Source organism: Pezoporus occidentalis, unplaced genomic scaffold (genome assembly GCF_034315485.1).
Source record: "Pezoporus occidentalis ecotype Australia unplaced genomic scaffold, CSIRO_AGI_Poc_V1 ctg192, whole genome shotgun sequence".
Classification (NCBI taxonomy): domain Eukaryota; kingdom Metazoa; phylum Chordata; class Aves; order Psittaciformes; family Psittacidae; genus Pezoporus; species Pezoporus occidentalis.
In genome coordinates this window covers 1,054,060-1,074,303 of record NW_026913771.1, presented here as the reverse complement: position 1 = coordinate 1,074,303, position 20,244 = coordinate 1,054,060, and the positions used below count along the sequence as shown (strand labels likewise).

General features: G+C 42.1%; 1 protein-coding gene across 12 annotated transcripts in view; it reads right to left on the bottom strand.

Moving 5' to 3' along the window:
- BCAS3 (BCAS3 microtubule associated cell migration factor) overlaps positions 1-20,244 on the bottom strand; it is a 361,344-nt gene that overhangs the window by 85,053 nt on the left and 256,047 nt on the right. The window contains exon 24 of one of the 12 annotated variants that reach the window (XM_062617122.1): positions 14,190-14,899. The exons of the other annotated variants lie outside the window; for them this stretch is intronic. Within the exon in view, the coding sequence (XP_062473106.1) occupies positions 14,841-14,899 (59 nt within the window). The 3' untranslated portion in view covers positions 14,190-14,840. Of the gene's footprint in view, positions 1-14,189; positions 14,900-20,244 lie in introns of those variants that run through there. 12 annotated transcript variants of the gene reach the window in all.

Sequence of the window (20,244 nt, the reverse complement as noted above, 5' to 3'; positions counted from 1 at the left end):
CCCACATAATAAACACTTTATCCAAGTTAGTAAAACAAGCCCTTGGGCAAAAGGAGTGTAAACATCGGCACAAAACAACTGATATGTGGACAAATACTTGACAAAGTGAGTATCAAAATTTGCCAAGTGTCATTCTGAAAAGCCCAAGACTTTCTAAAACAAGCTGTGCTTTTTATCTTTGGTTTACCAAAGATTATAGGCAGCAGCCAATATAGTATCAAAGCTTAAACCTCAAGTCACTGCAACCTCTCTCCGTCAAAACATTTCCCAGGGTTTTATTAGCACTGACAATGAAGTCAATGGGAGAAGAATCTGACCAAAACCAAAATAAAAATGTCACACACCATATTTTGCATGGAAAGAGCAAAAGACTTGTGAGACAGTATCACCTAGCAGGGAACCAGCCACCTGGAGTCTATGTATTACCCATTCCCTCCCCAAGAAAAGGCTGATAAGAAAAATAAGCTAAAAATTCCCATGAAATTCAGGAGAACAAAACAAAACGAGCCTTCCTGTTCACAAAAAAGCCAAGGATTAGACGAGCAGATATAGATAGGCCAAAGCTCAGTGTGTCTGCAACAGGTACCAGGGAGAGAGATTAAAAACTTCTTTTCAATAAAGGGTTAGGGCTTTGAAAACCAGCTGGTGATCTGTCAGCAAAACTCCAATCCCTGTGTTCTGAAAATCAATTCTGAGATCTCCAGGAGTGATTTGGAAAGGACACAATAAACTACTGCTGTCAAGCAGAAGGATGTTTTATGCATCAAATTTAATGGCAGTGGAGAACCCTTCCCATTACATCTGTGCTTCTTTACCTGAGCCATGATTTACCAACAGTGCTAGCGACTAACAGCATCATGGTGCCAATCAGGAAATAGCTAAAAACATGCTGAAAGGAGAAGTTGTTCCAGCCAGCAATGATCAAAAGAAAGGTTCAAACAACCCCCTTAGAGACTCTTCTGCCTCTCTCCATTTCTGCTCTAAAATAGTGACTGGTAGTTAAATGTTTGTTAGTGCTAGAAGACAAAATAAAGGCTCAACGCTAAAGGACCACTGCTGTGATTGTTGTTACCTAGAAGAGGAAAACAACATGGAGCACTGACCATGGCAGATCACCTTCTCTTTCTCCCAAACTGATGTGAATGGGTACGCTGGACATCTGTCTGGGCTCATTCTGGACGTCCACTTGGTACCAGTGTTGGTATTCAATGAACAGCACATACCTGTCATGGACATTCCTAAACACACGTCTCCACTGATGAACCACTTGCCTGGAGTCCTGTTACCTCACTATACCAGAAGAGAAACGTGGCAGTTACAGAGCAATTGTGCTGCTATGTGCTGGGTGGTCATTTTCAGGTGAGAGGAGGGGAAGACAGCGGGCACGGGAGGAGGAAATCCGACCTGAGGTGAGCCCATGCTGCTCTTCACCAGAGCCATGAATGGCACACTGTGTTAGTAGATAAAAGGAGGATAGATCACAGCAAAAACCATTCTTCCTGAACAAAACTCCATGGGAACCACAGTACCAAACAACAGGCTGACAGGGAAAAGTTGAGCTTTGAATAATTTAATATTAAAAAAGTAAAAATTACCATTTTCTTATTCTTGAAGACACAAAGAAAAAAATCTAGGAAGTTTATAGGATGAAGGCCTGTTTTTGTGGAATGGGAGATAAAAATGTGAATTCAAGCAATAAAAGCAGAATATTTGAAGCACTATTACTGCTGAAAGCAAGGTTTTACTGTGCACCACAACCAAGTTCTAATATGGTCACGTTGCCTTTTTATAACATGTGATGCCCTGAGATACAGCTTCCACTTTTCATCACTGAAAGACCAAATGATAATCTCTACCTTTTAACTAGAGTTAACTCTCAAAGCCCTACTCCCAACGATATCAGATACCCAAGGATCAACTGTGCAAGTCAGAGCAAGTTGTTTTTGCAGTTGTTGCAGCTCAAGGGGCTGGGTATAATTGGTTTTACTATTAAAGACCGAGGCAAAGAAGGCATTAAGCACCTGAGCCTTCTCCTCATCTTTGTCACTATGTTTCTCCCCACATCCAATAAAGGATGGAGATTCTCCTTTAGCCTTCCTTTTGTTGCTTATGTATTTACTCAGTATTTTTTATTGTCTTTTATGGCAGAAGCCAGATTTAAGTTCCGGCTGGTCTTTGGCCCTTCTGATTTTCTCCCTGTGTAACCTCACAACATCTTTGTAGTTCTGAGATGAACTGAATCAGCAGATTTGCTTTCTTTCATCACCACTCCAATGTCTACTAGATTAAATTCCTTTCTATGAATGGGTGCGTGCATGTGTTATCAACACGCATGAGTAAATATATAATACACTTCTATGTAAGTGATAGAAACAACATTCACTTTCCTTTGAATCAGGAATTCTTCAGCTCAAATTCCTTAGGCTCTAGGGAAGCTGAAGACTGTAACAGGTACTGCTGAAATGCAGTGAAACAGCTGTGGACTTTGGGGATCCTACAAACAAGTTTTGATTTCCAGTGAAGTTCTGCAGTCATAAGTCTCCTGGCTGTCACTGCCTGGCCAACCCACTCCACTGTGACGTCCGAGCTTGTGTGTTTATAGTATCCATAGCCAGAAGCTGCTCGATGGAGCTTCTACTTGCCTAATTACAGCTTAGCAATTATAAGCAGAAATCCAAAGTATAAAATCAAACATCCTGGCTAGCTACAGGGTGTATCTTCTGAATCCTGAATCAAGCAATCAAGTGCCTTACAGTCTCCTCTGACGAGCTCTTACTGTCACAACCGGTGCCACGCTTCGGATGAGACCAATGGCACCACCAGCAGGCTCTGACATACCAACTTGTAATTCCAAACCTTATTTACAAATTCAACTACACAGTTTATTCATGGCAAGAAGTGCTTTGAACTTCTAAATGGCCAAGTCGAACAAAATGGTGGAAATTTCCCCTTTGAATTGCTAAGGAGTTTAGAGGCCGCTGGGTTTAGAAATCATGTTTCTTCATGAGAAGAAGAGGAGAGGCTGCCTGAGGACATTGTTTATTAAAGCCTTTTGTTCAATTTACAAATTGAAACAAATAATTGTGGAGACATTTGCAGCTATGGAAAAAACGTGTTTACAAAGTGGAATAAAATACAGACTAAATACATTTGGATTACACTAGATCAAAACATATGAGTTTCTAACATAGCATAAAGGGCGGTCAACACCATGAGGACAGAAGCAAAGGCGCCACTGAGTCATGTTTTCTGTAACAATCTGGTCACTTAAAACTCTCAGAGTCCTTAACATGCAAGAATCTTACAGCCACACTCACCAGTGGGGTGAGATCAGAGGGAACCCATCCAAGGGACACCTACCTGCTCCTAACAGGCAACACATTCTTCCTGGGAGGTCAGAAAGACCGCTGAGTTCCAGCTAATATCCCATAGGACTAGCTCTTGATAGTGCTTTACTTGGGTTTTGGCTCAGCCTTCCTCATGTGGTTTTACACGCAAACTCCAATAGGATTCAGGAATTGAAAAGCCGTTAGAGCATCTCACCTCCCCCTCTGACAAACGTGGCATTGCTGTCTATAAAAACACTTGTTTCGCCTTACACGTCTCACGAGGTGAGGCTGCCGCCACTTGGGAGATTATTCTGTAGCCTAACCCAACTTGGCAAACAGAGTTATTTCGCCAGTGTCCAGAATATTCTTTCCCAAATCATCAGGATCTGTGTGAGCTGACACCTCAGTTCAAACCCATCGCAGCCTGCTCTGCCTGCCCAACAAACCATAAAATTCCGCGTTATTTTATAAAGGTCCTAGAATTTGGCATGGGCTGAGGCAATTGTATCAGACATCAATCTAGAAGAGCTCCACCAAGGCAGTGGAATTAAACCAGTGGAAAAATGGCACAAGAGAGACCTAGCGCTGCTCCTAAACATTAGCTCTAAAAAGCTTATGCAAACAACCATTTCCTATAACGACTTAATTAATAGCACGATGACAGAATCAAGCTCTCTCTGTAACACTAACTGGAATTTCCAATAAAAGATATCCATCACCATTTAAAAAAAATACGGGGAACAGAATTAAACAACCAAATTCCTCTCCTAGCTTACAAAGTACAAAGGAAAACAGCCATTACTGCAAACTGAATACGATGACTAAGGATCGCTTTTGTAGCACAGAAGTATTAACATCAGTAAAATATGTTAACTAATATTATATTTAGTTAGCTGAACTCCTCCGGGGATTAAAGGCCCGCTGTGCCTAACAAAACTTTGTCCTGAAACAGACTAGCAAATGTTATTTTAGGAGAGAGTATTTGATAGCTATAAAACCGTAAAATAAAGTTGTGTTTATTGGTACAATTAATTCCCCCATAGCCCACAGGGCTACATAAGAAAATGGGGGCGATGAAGGAGTTCAGACCAAAGGGGGTGGGGTGAGAAAGGAGGGATTATGTGCAATAGGGAAAGACCAGGATTGAAGCAGTGGATGTGACTCACAGGGAACTATTATTATTATTATTCCAGTTGCAACCAAGAACACCATCTCCATCTGGGCGTGCCAGAGAGAGAAAAAAGGCAGGTGCTTCACTAGAAGGAAACTCACCCCCAGCCACAGCTGAGCATGTCCTTGAAGATTTATAGAAGCCCACGGAGCACCAAAACACCAGTACCCAGCAAGGTCACAGCACAGAAGAACACGTCCACCCAATTCCAACAAATAGAGCCCTTAAGATAATGCAAACAGCGATTCTTTCCCACCAGCCTGCATTTGTTAAAAGGTTTTCCAGCTAAGAATAATCTGGAGTAACACGTAAGAGAAAACAACATTCTGCGATGGAAGAAACATATGCTTGAGATCATGCTAGCATGTTAATTGTGGTTAATATGTGAAGCAAATTAGCAATGTAAACAACACTAACACTCAGAGCCTATGCAGTGACTTCCTATTTTCAGTTTTACAGCTTTGGCATTGATAACCAGCAATTGCTTACAGTTGCCAAAGGCTTCTCCTTCACTTCAAATATAGGTTACTGTGTGCTAATGGATAGCAAAAGCTTATAAGCCAAAATATCTTGTGCCTTCACCTTGAATTAAAAATAATAATAAGAAAAAAAGGCACTTGAGGACAATAAGATAAAACACAATTTTAGGCCACTGTGCACTAGTCTAACCAACCCCTATATATAGGACATGATAATGGAGAATCAAGTCAGCAGTTTACTGTGAATACCTTCAGGATGCCTCTGGGATGTACATTTTGTACACAAACAGCCATAGATCTCCAGTGATTTATGCACTGATTGACAGAACTGAAAATCACCTTTGGTGTAATGAGCTGTTCCCTAATGCTAAAGGAATTTGGCCTACAGAGACCTCCTGGTTCCCCCAAAGCCATGCAACAAGGCTTGCTCCAGGTTAGATGATGATTTCCCCCTTGTTATGTCCCTCCCATCTCGATCAGGAAGGCAACAGAACTTGCAGCAAGTGTGATTTGCATTTCCAAGGGTGATTTACTGCATATAAATAATTTTCTCAGATCTGAGGAGTGCCTATAGTTGTGATGAGAAAAAAGGAGAAATTTATAATAAACAGCACATAGTGTTTTTCTATTCCTTATCTTAAATTCCAAGCTGGATTAAATACATGAGAACTTTGCTAGCCCCACCTCTTGTCACTGATTTGTGATCACTACTCACTATTCCCATAGGACAGCCTGCGGAAGGACCCCAACCAAGCAGATGTTTTAGACATTTTATTTATAGAAACCAAAAAGCAGCCAGCTGCCAAACACTCTGTTATGAGACTGGAAACAGAAGCTACAGGTGGCAAAAGTAACACACAGACCTGCCAAAACCATAAGGTAACAATGAGATGGGAATGATAATTAGTCTGGAAAGCTATAGTCACACACGCTTCAGCAATGGCAGTGTCCTCAGATAGTTGCCAGACTGGCCATGGGCTCAGGTTAGTATTTGTATTAACCTGAAAAAAGGAAAAGTTGTCAGCCTCAATAAGGATCAGACCAATGCTGTGCTAGGTACTGTGCAAGTAGTGAGACAAAAGCTCTTCTCAGGAGGGCTTCCTTCTAAATTATGGTAAGTATTTGTATTATTATTACAAGTAATTGAAATTACAAGTAGTGTTCCCAGCACAGCATCTCTGAACAGTCCTCAGCATTGATGGGGATTATCAGTCTGCTGACAAAGCCTGTGCTAGCAACAATTAATATGGCAGGAAGAATTGGTAAATGGTGGGTTTTATAAAACAAACCATCATTTGATGAAGTCACTGCATTATTTCAAAAGGTAAAAAATACACTTGTGGGATGGAAATAAACACAGCATTTTAAATGAACCTAATAACATGAAAGTAATGAGTTTGGAAAACAGATGTGGGCAGAAGAAAGCAAAGGCTCCAATACACTGGGAAGGCATGATAAAAAAATTTACAAGCTGTTTTGAGTCCCGAATAAAAGGGGTAATCAAGCCAGGCTGAGTTATAAGTGGGAAGGGTACAGCCTCCTGCAGCAGAGACTAAGCAGAACACCTCGCCCTTCTGCACAGTATGCCGAGGCTCTTCCGTGTTGCTGGAACTCCAGGCTGATTCTTGGTTCGGCAGTTCGTAACTCACATCATGCACGGTACGGCCTCGCCACCCTTTCTTTTCCCTGCATTTGTTTGATCTTTGCATTCTGCTGGGGCACTGAACTGCTTGCGTGCTGCTGTCACTGACAAACGTTGGGGCAAGAGGTGAAAGAGTAAGTGGGGAAAAAAATCAAATCAAAAGGTAATGTAATATCCTAAAGAAAGATACCTCTCTGCAAGACAAAGTACACACTGAGATTATTTCCATGATGCCCCGTTGCCTCTCCTGTTAATCATGATTTATGGTAACATCTATGCAAGGACCCATCGGTTAGCGAAACCATGTTACTCTGTACAAAGTGGCTTCTCAAAATGGCACTGTGAGAAAGCTCTCCTCTGCAGTTGTTTTACTTTGCCTCTGAAAGCTTTCAAATTGAACTGCTAAAGTTCAGCCAGCATCTAATTTTAACCGTGAGTTCCAGGAGAGAGTAAAGCTGGTGGGAAGATTACAGAGTTCCTTGAAGCTCTGACCTACAACAGGAAGAGAGTTGTCAGCCTTCATGTCTCTCACTCTAAATCCCAAGGGAAACAACACTGGCAGAATGTTTTATAACACGTTCCCACTGTAAAATTTTGCATTTGAGAAATATGATGCTTGCTCACTCCTTCTCCTAGACCTTTGGTGTGTCAGTAAAAACAGATGACCTTAAATGAGTAATTTCAGTTTTGCCTTTACACCGCAGTTGGGATACTCAGAGTTCACAGGGTTCTGTTTACAAAATCACAGAGAACTGATATTACACAAGAGCAACACACGCACCCACACCTTTAAATTATTAGAGAGGACCTGGCAGCTTGTAGCAATGTAATAATGCTTTTTTTCTGCCTTCTCAGGTTAACCGTCGAAGTCAAGAAATGCCCACACGGAAGGCTGCAATCTGTGCTTTTCATAAAGAAGGCTAAAAGGCTTCTGTCAAAGGGCCAAAAAGCAGCATCTGTTAAAGAGCTCAGGAAAGAGAAATTAAAAATAAAACAATTGGATTATGATCTCTCAGCTAATGAAATCAGATACTTCTTTTTTTCTTCAGGCCACGGATTTTAGACAGCACACAGTGGTACAATCTGTAGCAGTCCACATCGCTACTAACTGCCCGAAGGATCACCATTTCAGGTGCTGCACAACGTCAGGAAGCAAAACAGGAATACAGGAGACAAACTGAATACGTTTTCATCATGCCAGTGCAGAATGGCTTTCCTGACAGTAATGAAGGTGTGGTGACAAATAACCAATAACTGTACAGGATATGAATAATAAATATGGGAAAACTGTTATTCCAGTAATAGGCCTTCAAGTCCGCGGGCAGCTGAAGGAATTCAGTCACCCTGGAACAGCTTAAACCCTGATTTTTCTGCTCCTTCTCACTTCTCAGCTTTTTCAGTCCCTGGGAACGATCACCCGAGAGCTGAAGCCCAACAAGGCAGAAGCAGAGGAACCCCTGCAGCTCTGAGCAAACCCACATCCTACCAGACACCGACACAGCCCTCACGATGTGTGGATGGCCACTGGGGGAGCAAAGGCAAGAGTGGCTCCCTGAACTTCCTCCTCTCCTCTATTCCTTCGGATAATGAAAACCAGAAACACCATTCGGGGACTCAGAAGCATTCTGAATGATCCAACAGTTGTTACAGACCTCATGTTATCTGCTGCTGACCCTAAATTGAGACGTCTGCTAGCCAGGGATGATGATTTTTGCGCTCATGAATAATTAGTTTTGCTGGTTTTAAGAAAAAAAAACTTATCTTTTAATCAGAACCTAAATGAAAAATGCTAAAAGCTACTCCCTAACATCTGCCAGTTTAGCATAGATTTAGAAATAAAAATCAAGAGGTATAGTCTCATCTCAGGGAATTATGTGTTCAAATCCTCATTTATGGAGATGAGAATGTAAGTGTTAACATTCAGAGTCTCCTGCTGCATATCCGAGGCATTAGGATGGCTTAATGAGTCACTGTCTGAACCCAATAACAAGTTGAAGTTCCTCTCTCCCATACACACATGCACACATTTAATTTTGTGTATAATTACTCAGTTCTGAGTAATGACAATTTATTAGATTTTCCCATCAACTGTACAAGTTGCTAATGTACAACATGTTACTAACCCTCCCCGCTCTGCCCAGGGAAGGCAGGAGGCACCAGTGTACCAAGTGTTAAACGTAACCATGCATTTTATCCCCCATCTCTCGGTAAAAATATTTCTGAAGTGAACTCGGTGGCTGTGAAAAGCGGATTTTTCTAACCAGGAGATCCATTTCTGAGGGTGCGAGAGTGGCTCGATGGCCATGATCACAGCCTGTACAAACGAACAGCAGCTATTTATACAGCACGGCCGAAGGACAACTCTGTCTTGAAGGAGTGGCTGGAGAGCAATGATCTTCCCTTTGCATTTAATAGAGAATGTACTGCCGTGGCATTTCAGATAAAGGTTCTCTGCCATATTATTCTATTTAATGCCTGGTGGGTTTCCTGGTGGGTTTCTACAGAGCTGGCTGCAGAGAGGTACCGAAGAATCCCACTGTGTGCTGGGTCCACAGGGCAGAATACAAAATAGCAGTGGAAAAGCCACCAGCAGTGCCAGCAGTATTATGAACTGAACTAAATATACACCAAAATGCCACTCTGATTTAGCTAAAGCACCTGGGTCACGTAAGCACGCAAACAGGATTGCTGGGCTCACTGGGATGTCCTCACTTTGATCCACCCAGCAAAACCAAATCTAAACAGTGCCTATGGCTCAACCAGTCCCTCAGAAAGCTGGGACAGCTGAGTTCAGGGAGATGGAGAGGGAGAGGAGGCAAAGCCTGTCCAGCAATACACAATTTAAGGCTTCACTGGAGATTGCATGGCAAGTTCCTACACTGGTAAGACTTAGAGAAAGCTGATACACCTTACCAGCACTGATTAAACATGCTGCATTCCCCCATTGCTGCTATTTAAAAAGCAGCGAGATTATCGTGCGGAGGGAATATGTCAGGATGAGAATGAGGATTCATACAGTTATGCTGAGAAGGAATTCCTTCAGTGGATAAACTAAAGCCACTCGCATGGCAGGAGTGGAGCTCAGGTGCCCGTCCAGCCCCAGCAGCCTCTCCAAGTGCCCATTCCACAGCCTGAGGCACCTCGACAGCTCCCCTTGCCCTGCACAAGCACAAAGCCCAGTGGCCACCTCACCCAGGAGCCTGTGCTCTGCTCCCACATCCTGCCACCCAGAAGCCTGTTAAAGTGAAGGCGACCTGCAGCCTCAGGGCTCCCAGCCTGGCCATGCCACCGAGCCACCCACAGTTCCCTGTGTGTTTAATACAGAACTCGCTGGGACAACCTCCTCATACATACTCCTTGATTCCTTTACTGAGAGGTACAGCTCATGCAAGGCCTATGGGATGGTGAGAGGATGAGCTTCCCAAGCGGAGGGCGCGATCCCTCTGCCACCAGCGGGCTCTCTCCGCATCCTCGCCCCGCGGAGCCGGTGCTGCTAACTGCGGCAACGGGACCGAGCGGCCGCTCCATTCCCATGCTTTTTTTATTTATCCATTTCTATTTTAATAAGCAGCCTGTTCCCTTGGCCCCGGCGTGCCTCCCTCCCCTCCGGAGCCCTGGGTTATGTGAAAATGCCTGTGCCAAGCGGCGGAGGCGTGGTGGAGCTCCTGGCTCGCCGTGACATGCTCCTGACGTACTGTGTGGTCAAGGAGCCGGGACTGGGGGGCCTGAATGAGGGCCAAGCCTTGCACTTCAGCTTCCTGACCTGGCAGCCATTCAGAGAGACCCTGCTAAGTGCTATTTCCTAAATACACTAGCTTTTCATAACAATCTTACCACATTGCTTTCCTTTACAAGCTCTCTTAAAAGAGAACTGGACTCCTTCTGGTTAATCTACACAGACTGCATTTGGAAGCCATCAGAAACTGAACTGTAAACAAAACGTTATTAATGTGTTGTAATCTGCCCTCAATGTTCCAGATGAAAAGAAAATGTTTTATAGTTTTGGAGTATACATTTTAATTGCCTTTTAAGAGTGCATATACTTTTAGTGCTCTCTGTTATAAAACTGCAGTATCTGTTTCTTGATAACTGTTGAATGATCTCAGCTATTTTTATTAGGTTTTCTCCCCCACCCTGGTCCCCTTCCTTAAGCTACCACCACTGTAAGGCTTTTTCAGACCATTCCTGATATTAGCCTGGCAAACGGTTTCAGTCTAAGATAAACTCCATTATAAACAACTCTTTACAACATCCCTTCACTATAAAACCACTCCAATCCAGAAAATTAGTTCTTTAAATGAACTTAGAACCCAGCTACTTTTGGTAAAAATATGATCTAAGTCAGGGCTAACCCAAATTCCCAAACTTCTGTCCCTTCCCTGCTCCGTTTGCTCTTGGTGCCTCGTTCCTGGTGTGGCTGGGAACACTTGGCTCGGGGAGGGATACAGGAACTGGGAGCAAAGCCGCGCTGGCGAACCTCGCAGCAGCCACTGGAGATGTTACGGCTGCCTCTGTCCCACCACGGCTGCCGGAGCTGGCAGAAGGTGCCTGGCAGCATCTCAGCCCAAAAGGCACTGGGAGAAGGTGGATTCATGGTAAGATCCTGCCTGAGCTGAAAGCCCTGAGTTTCCTCACAATGCAATTCCCTGCTGGAAGTGGGGAGCAGAGTCTACAAGGAGGTTTTACTGCACTGACTCGTCTTCCCTTGAAGCAGATGCTGCCTTATACAATAAGGTCTTTAAGTACTTCTGGGATAAATGGGAAGGCGATCACAAAGTTACCTGGCATGCTTTCTGGGTATCTTCTTACTAGGAAAGTACTTGATAAAATAAACAGAAATCCAGGGTCATAAAACTGAGCACGGGTTTTGTTGCTCATTAAGCTGCAGTTTCAAAAGATAAAAGGAACCCTTAAAAATACTCTATTTCAGGAAATATCAGTCATCTGGACATCACTGTTATCGTATTTGTATCAACAAATGTGCTAGAAAAGAATGGCTCCAGCTACCCAGTTTAGCTGTGTACTCCTTCAAATACCAAAGCCTGCTTTCCTATGATTTGGTTCCTACACACCTTCGCCACTAGTTTCTTTTCAACATAATTAACTTTCTCACCCCCCCAACATTAACTAGCTCCTCCTGTGCTGTCTCTAACACCTCCCTAATATCCTTCTGACTTGCAAGATATTATTACTTGATACAATGCAGGCCAGGATATCCCACAGTGGGAACTGCATTCGCAACGCTTGCGGAACAACCGCTTTTCAAAGCTTTCCTCTTAGGCAATTAAACTATTTTAAATGGCAAAGCTCCTCTCTCACGTTGGATTGGGAAGCACATAAAGAAGCAAACTAAGTTTATTGTTGCTTTTTTAGTTCTTTTTATCTTCAAAATTATCTGCGCTTGTAATTTCTTTAATGTTGTTTTTAAGAATATTTTTGAGCCTGCAGATGTGCTTGTGAAGATTAATGGACTGGGAACACTGAAATCTTGTATTCATCAGCTGCAGGGAAGGCAACTGCGAAGCAAGATTTTCCATAATGCTGCACACAGGAGTTTAAGCAGCATCTCAGCAGACTGCAGAGTGCCTCCCTTGTCTTGAAGGGCTTCTGCTGGGCATTCTCTGACGTAGTTTTAACTTGACTTTTGCAAGGATACCAGTCACAGATGACCCTTGCTGCTAAGCTGTTCTCAATACCAAGGAAGCCACACCATGGGGAACCCTGTCAAGTGTTTACCATGGTTCCTGCTGTAACAAACAGCTGATTCATTCCATGTGCCGATTAATCTCTTGGCACTACGATGGCAACAGTCAACCCTTGCTGGAGGTGTATCTTCCAAAGTGCAACAACACCAGGACCTCAGGCCACAAGAAGTCCAAGCCCCCAAGAATTAGGCAAGTTATCCTCAAGATCATATTCCACCCCATTACCTGACAGAGACTCATCACAAAGGCTTCAAATAAAGATTATATGGAGAGAAATTTGCTTTCTATAACAAGGATAATTAACCCCCCCCCCCCCAACGCATCGAGTGAAAGGCAGAGTGCGTGCACGCGTTTCATTAACAGCCAGCTTAATTACACCAATTTCACCACTAATTGGATCAGTTTAAACCTGCTATATTGAAAGTAACTTGGCAGACAAAAATGTTACTGTAATTACAAACCCAATTGGTTTCTTGAGTTAAGTAATGCCACCGATTAAGTAATTCCAACATACGTAAAGCAAACCCAACCGTAGCCATTTGTGTAGTTTTGACTCATTTTCAGCAACGTGATGTCTACAAAATGCAGCACCAGCAATCGCTTCTGAGGGCAGATCCATCCATGCTGGTTGAATAATAACCATAATAATAACCATAATAACTGAATGGGATTTGCCAAAGTGATGGGAAAATGAGTTCTGTGAAAGGGTCCTGGTAAAAGGCAAACTTACCTGAGCTTTCAAATGCTGCTTTTGGTGTAAACCTTTGAGGCTTGGAAAGTTTGATGACAGTTTAAAGAACTCCATCCTTACTTCGAACATTTCTCCTTGGGATTGCTATAGAAAGCAAAACTTCCCTCCAGCAGCACAAGTCCCCAAATAGCTCTGAATCTGCCTAAACCAGAAAGAGCTGGATATCTCACAAGAAAACCCAGTTTTCACTGATCATCTTAAATATGTTTGCCAAGGCAAACTGTGTTGAATGCTAAAGCTGCTGGCCTATGATCAGCTCTCCTTTCACCAACAGGTACTGCTCAGGTCAAATGAAATTACTACAAGGAATAAATGTAAATTACATGATTCTATGAAATAAAAAGGCAAAGAACATTTTATTTTCTATCTTTAGCTTCCCAAACCAAATAGAAATTCTATCATTCTTCAGAAAACGAAACCCCACAAATAAACCCCCACTTTTCATGACTGGCATTTTCAATTCAAAGCCTAGGGAAATCGGAGTGAGTATTTCTAAGAATGTGCTCCTGACAAGTTGCATGTTAATACTGATTGAACAGTTCCTATAGGCAGCAGAAGTCCTCAAGCGTTTTGTTCTAGAAAGAAATTACAGAGCTCGATATGAAACAAAGAAAACCACAGAAGTTATATTTAGCTGATTGCTGTATCACAGTTCCATCTCTAGAGTGTTACTGCCATCGTGTCTAAAAGAAGAGATTTCACGTGAAATTCTGGAGGTCAAATAACGTTCTGCCTATCAATATGGCTAACACAGTAATAGGAGGCTATCTTTCCCTACGTATATTCATGTTGAACATTCATCTGCTGAAGGAAGCAGATAAACTAAAATCCACTGCAGTTTGCAAAAGAGCACTGCTTGGGAAATAACCTTTAGAGCCACTGGAAAAATTCCGAGTTCAATCAACTTTATTTCCAGTACAAAAGCAATTAGATTTTTCCCATCAGAAATCAGATGAAGAAGTAAATTAAGATTTGCCAGTGATGGGAATTCTTAACTTGGGGCATAAATAGAATTTCCGTATTATTTTCGGCTATGGCCATCTATGTAAACCTCTATTCCAAACACAATTTGTGAGAGAAAAAGATAAATTCGAATTGTTATCACAGATACCTGCATTTAAATGGAATGTCCCCCCTTCTTTTTAAGCAAAAGCTTCTTTAATTAAACTAACAAACAGCCCACAAGAACCAACAGGCTCAGCTGCTGTTCCATTCACCCGAGACTCTGACTGAGAAATCTGATTCAAACAAACCCCGAACCACTTGCGTCTCTGTTAGCCTCAGAAGGCTTACAGCTATTTGTGTGTGTGCACCAACCACTGCTGAAAAATCAAAATAGAGATAAAAAGGCAACTCTTCAAGTGGTTCTTTTAAGGAAACTATTTGATAATACACAATATTAATTAAAATTAAATAAATTGAAAATAACTCTTTCTTACAATGCATCTGGAGCATCAGGAGTGGCTTTTGCAGCAATAGCTTCAGCAAGAAAATAGTTCAAAATCAAGTCTTTCTTTTTTCTTAAATAATGGTCGTTTTTGTGAAAAGTTGTCTCTTTCCACTTCCACAACTGATTTAAAACATTCTTTACAGGAACACAGCCCGAGAGTGTCTGTAACATGGAGGTTGCCTCCTGGTCTCCTGCAGAAGCTACAGTACATCAGGTTAGAATTAGGGGCAGTGTCTCCTTTTTGTAATGGTGCATACGACTCATGCTCTACAAGGGTTACTCTTTCTCAAGTATAGCTCTGTTTGATGAAATTTTACTGAGGACCTCTTCTCACTTTGACTCTTACACCATGAACTTGCTTCTTTACCTGCTCTGTGATTTAATCGGAATTGTTTTAAAGTTAGTATTAATTCACAATAAATTCATGACACATGAAAGAAAAAGGAAGAGGGTGGGAACTACAGTGCTGAAAGACCTCTGCAATGGTAACTATCTCCTGCCCTGCTTCCTCTCCTTCACCCCCTCGCTCATCCAGGAATAAACCTACTGAGCAGAGGAGGAGGGAAAAAGACAAGATGTATTAGGTAAGACCACAGATAAGAACCAATACAAGAGGGAATAATTTCTGAATACAGTATTGGCTACCTACAGTCTGATCCAAGACTGTTTCTTAATTAGCGTTTTAGAAACCAATTGAAAAGCAAGCTGCTGTCCTGAAACTGTCTCCTGCAGATGCTGCATGTTGCTCTCATTTATCCATGGATCATTCCTGCTCACTTCTTGGCAGCTGAAAATACATTCAGACTGTCTGAAGACAGGTTATGAAATTTTAGATTCCCTCTGTCAACAGCTACGTGATCATCTCATCTGCAATACCTAGTGGATCAGCTAACCTCTCTTTTCTATTTTACTACCAAGGATATTTGCTTGATGGCTATTCCAGGTACTTCAGACATTTGTATCTAGGTTGTAAAGCTGGGTCCCTTAAATCAGCAAAGCACTATTTCAATCATCTCACTATGGCATGAGGTGAGTCTATTCAATACAGAAAAAACCCAAGGACAGCAGATGTAATAAATAAAGGATTGATTCTGGCCAGAAGCCAAATATTGTTGCTTGATATTAAATATTGTCACGCTGAAGACTAATTGGGGCATCCCCACTTCTCAGTGGTGTGGCTAAAAGCAGATGACAGGGGGAGCACAGAGCAAGAAACAGACTCCTTCCCACAGTGGGGAGAAGAAACCCTTGATTGCCTCCCAAACACACAGCAGGTATCGTTCAAAGAAGACAAGGTGCAAACATATGCCCTCGGAATCCAGGTTTTGGTTCCTCCTCCTGCAGCATTACCTCCTGTAGGCTCAACAGTCTCCAACAAAAAAACCCAAGAGTTTTATGGAAAGTGGCTGTTGCCCCAAGTCCTGAGGACAGAGAGAGCTCTCCCTTGAGCTACAAGCATGGAAAACTTTGAGTGTTTGACTATAAAGCCCCTGTGTTGGGCTCTGTCCTGAGCATGGAGCTGGCCCAGCCTAGAGCTCAGGAGCAGACAGACTGCACCCAGCAGCACTTTCTGTGGGCCTGCGGCACACAAATACACCTTTTTAAACCAGCCACAATTTAAAAGGTCATGTTGTAAAGTCACTCGATTAAAGCAGTAATAAAAGAGTAAACATTAACTCACCATTTTTCCTTAGGTCTTTCTTATTTCCAGTTGGTATCATTCCTCCCAGCCTAAGCTGCACCTTATGAATCTGCAAGTTTATCTTGATTAAGAATCTCTGACTTCTCAGTTTTCAATGCAAGAAAACTAAATGTCCTTCCATTCAAAACTACCTACTGCTTGCTCTCATAACTCCCATGGTATCTTGATGGCAGAATTACATGTCATCCTAATTAGTTATCACTACTGAGAAGAAAGTACACCGAAACATGGTGAAACTATCATAATGAAGGAAACAAAGTTTTTCACACTTTAATGAAAGCTTGCTTTTATACTCTGCAAAGAAGACAGAAGATAAAACTCCTGGTATAGGCTGGTAAACATGATCTAGCTGGTGGGCTTCTGCAGACATTCTGGATCATCTTGACTGCTTATGTTTCAATCATTATAACTTAATAAGGCTTTCAGAAAATGGAAGCAATAAACACTTGCTTAAAAAAGAAGCTGAGATAAACCTATGGACAAAGAACTCCCCCAGGCAGATCAGGGAGAGCTGTAAATTGGCCCTGCTCCATGTGAACTAATGCAAAGGCATTGATTTGTTCTAGGTTAATGATAAGGACTCTCTGTTTAATTTTAGGAAGAGACTTTAATTTTCTGATTGGCAACCAGAGCCATATATTACACAACCAAGAAAGCCAAAGTTTGGCTTTGCAAGTGACTACTCAAAGCCAATTCTCTGTAGGACCAGAGAAGGGAAAACGAGCCTGGAATGGTCAACAGCAGTATGTTAAAATGAAATGTAACTGCACATCCTCTACAACCTACCCGGCCCAGAGCAGCCCCAGGAGGACGGTGATGGGGAGAGCCAATACTGGTGGCCATGGTGGGTTAGAGTGAAAAATTTGCTAATAATTTGAAGCCAGCATTGAAGACAGTTTTCCAGTTCATCCTAGAGGCGCAAATCAGGCCCAGCTCCAGGGACCATCTAGATCCCACACAGACACAAGCTTTTTTCATAGCGACAGGAAATACAGGAAGAAGAGAAATTAAAATAAAACCACAGTGGTACTGTCAAAAGGGCAGCACAAGATAAGTGAGATCAAACAACAAACTGCTTGTTGTGTGCTTGTTCCTTATCTCAAGAGAAATCCTGGAGGGTAATGAACGTCCTCTACAAGTGCCACAGCATCCGTCTGAGCGCTGGCAAAGCAGCTCCCATTGCCCTATGTCCTATAGAGCACGGATACAACTGTTTAGTCGCATTTATTGGCTTGGAATAGTATGTCTAAGCACTAACTGTAATATTTGGCACTTAGTCCTCTGTATTCAAAGAGTTAAGCTGTGTCCTATAAAGATAAAAATCTCCACTTTTATTGTTTTGTGAGGCTGCCTAACAAATGAGGATCCAGCTGTAATTGTAACATTCCAAGCTCCGAAGGTGCCAAGTTTTACTAACTATAATTTAACTGGTCCAGCTGATGCAGTCCCAATTCTTGTTTGGATAATCAGCCTTTGTTTAAATATGTACAAGGAAAAAAAAGAGAAGCAGCATAGGCCAGCATTAGCCTCTAGGCATGTCATGTGAGCTTATTACCCTGAAGCTTGCAGTAGCAGACACTCATGCACAAGAGGAGGATTATTTTGCTAGTATTACTGTTAGGGTAACATATAATCAGACCTCCTCCCTCCTCCAGCCCCCACCCCTGGTCTTTTTCCTCTTCCCCTCTCCACAATTCACAAGTCTTCATTCCAAGTTCAAATAAAGTTTAAAGGTGAAAAGGTCAAGAAAGTTTCATGACTGGCTGTTGAAAGAGGGAGAGCTAAGCAGGGTCTCCCAGTTTGCATACACTAAAAGCTCAACCATTTTGTGTTTTGCTGCAATTCATAACTGGACAAATCCCTTTTGTTGGGTCTGTTTGGACTAAAATTAAACACTTGTTAATAATTTATAACTTAATATAATTAGAAAATAATAATAACTGTCAAGCAGCTACATTCAATGCATAAAGCAACTTGAGTGGCTCATTAGCTTATTTGTCAAAGCAACAATTTAGGTGTGTTTTAGCTTATTTCTACTGGGAAGAGCAGTTAAAGAGCCACCCAGCTCGCTTGGAAATCATTTCTCCACCAGCTGGGAGCAATTCCCAAATTGCTGCACCTCACCCACATCCAAGTGATGCTGGCGCATTCTAAAAGCAGCTTTAGCTTGACTTCAGGAGGTGCCTTAACAGACATGGAGGAGGGATGGCCAAAGCATTACACTGCTCCACAGACACAAAAATGCATCCCATAGCAATACGCTGCACATCATTTGCTCTATATTTTACATCTGAATGGAAGTGTATCAGCGTTTGGCCAACAAAGCGACCATCAAAATGAGTTGTTTAAGAGACAGAAAATTCTTAGTTCTTTGTGTATGTTGGTAAGGGGCCTTAGCTCAGTAAACCATGAGGGCCAGGCACGAAGCTGCCTGGCGATTCAGGAGGCGCTGCTTTCCCCATAGCTTAACGCAAACAGAAGAAATACTTGTGTGTTTCTTTTTTTCTGAGGAGGAAAACTGACTTCTAAAGTGTCAGAGGCTATGGTCCTTCTTGGAAAGCAGAGAGCGTGGCTGCCTGCACTGGGCAGTTCGGATGGAGAGACAGACAGATATCAAAGTATTCAAATATTCTCCAAATACATGTATTTTTCCCTAAATCATTAATATTGTTGCAAGAAATCTAATAGGTTAAGGTAGAACAAAGCAAATTAGAACTGCACATATTGAGCCACAACCTCAACTGATTAAAATCTATGTCATCTCACTTCAATCATGTCAATATTCATCAGCCAGAATATGTAGTTTGTTCAAGATAAAAGTAGCCATGTTCTTTATAACTTATAAACTAACAGCTGTGATCCTCTGACATCAAAGATCACTGAGCACCAGACATGCAATCTTTTTTATCACTCCTCTCCTTGTGAGTACCTACGCCAGTTCTATTTTTGTTGCATATTAAGTTACCAGGTTTGAAAACGTCAGATTTAAGTACACAAAGCAAGGAAGTCCGGATTAACAAATTAGGCTCTGCTCTCAACTCAGCCAGTCTGTCCAGGTCATGAGTTGGTGTAGAAGTCAGTGGTGCCAGAACAACTTATATTAGTCAGGGATCTGCTCTTGTTTTTGTCTAGTTATCATCTGATATAATTTCTAATTTACTTACTGAATAAATCTCTTGTCTTTTCATTCCTTTCAACTCCTCCTCCTCCTCTTCACTTGTTTCTTCTGTCCCATTGCCTGTAACCTGAAAACTGAACACATCTACTCACAGAGCCATCCCCCACCCAGCAGCTCCCTGCATCACCTCTTTTTCTCTCACCCAGTTCCTTCCCTTCCTAACCCTTCCCTGTTTTGTTCCCATGCTTTGCTTGTATTTATTATCCATCCTTCTACAATATTTGAAGGAAGGACAGAAGGGCTTCAAATATCGCAGGGTACTGAGCAAGCACAACAGTTCTCAAGTCTCTGATGCTTCTCCCAGAATCAAATGGTGCCTACAAAGGAACCAGAAGATGTCATTCTGGCTAATTGGAGTAGGCCCTTCTAATTAACCTCTTTTTAATTCTTTGATCATTAGTTAAATATAATAGGTTCCCTTTTTTTTTTAAGTGAATCTTCTAAAACACATGGAAAAAAGAGATGAATCAATAAAATTGATCTACGACATACTTTTACTTGAGAAAGGATTACAAGGTTGGATCTTAACATTATATTCTTAAAACCATTTCTTGTTCCACTGCCTTTATAGTTCCAAAACAAATGTATAGTTTGGAGACAAAGGCCTCTATCCTCTTAAGTGCTGTGGATTTCATGCCAATCTCCCAATATAAAGCAGACTTCACAGTGATACCCAAGAGAAGTGGTCTCAGAAAGATTAGATTTTCCACCACAAAATAAACCCTTGTGTGGTGAACCATACCAGCTTCGACACTACCTTCCTCTCCAAGTGCTGTTTGACATGGGGAAACACACCCATCCTACCCCCCCCTTCTCTTCCAAAACGGAAGTGGTTTT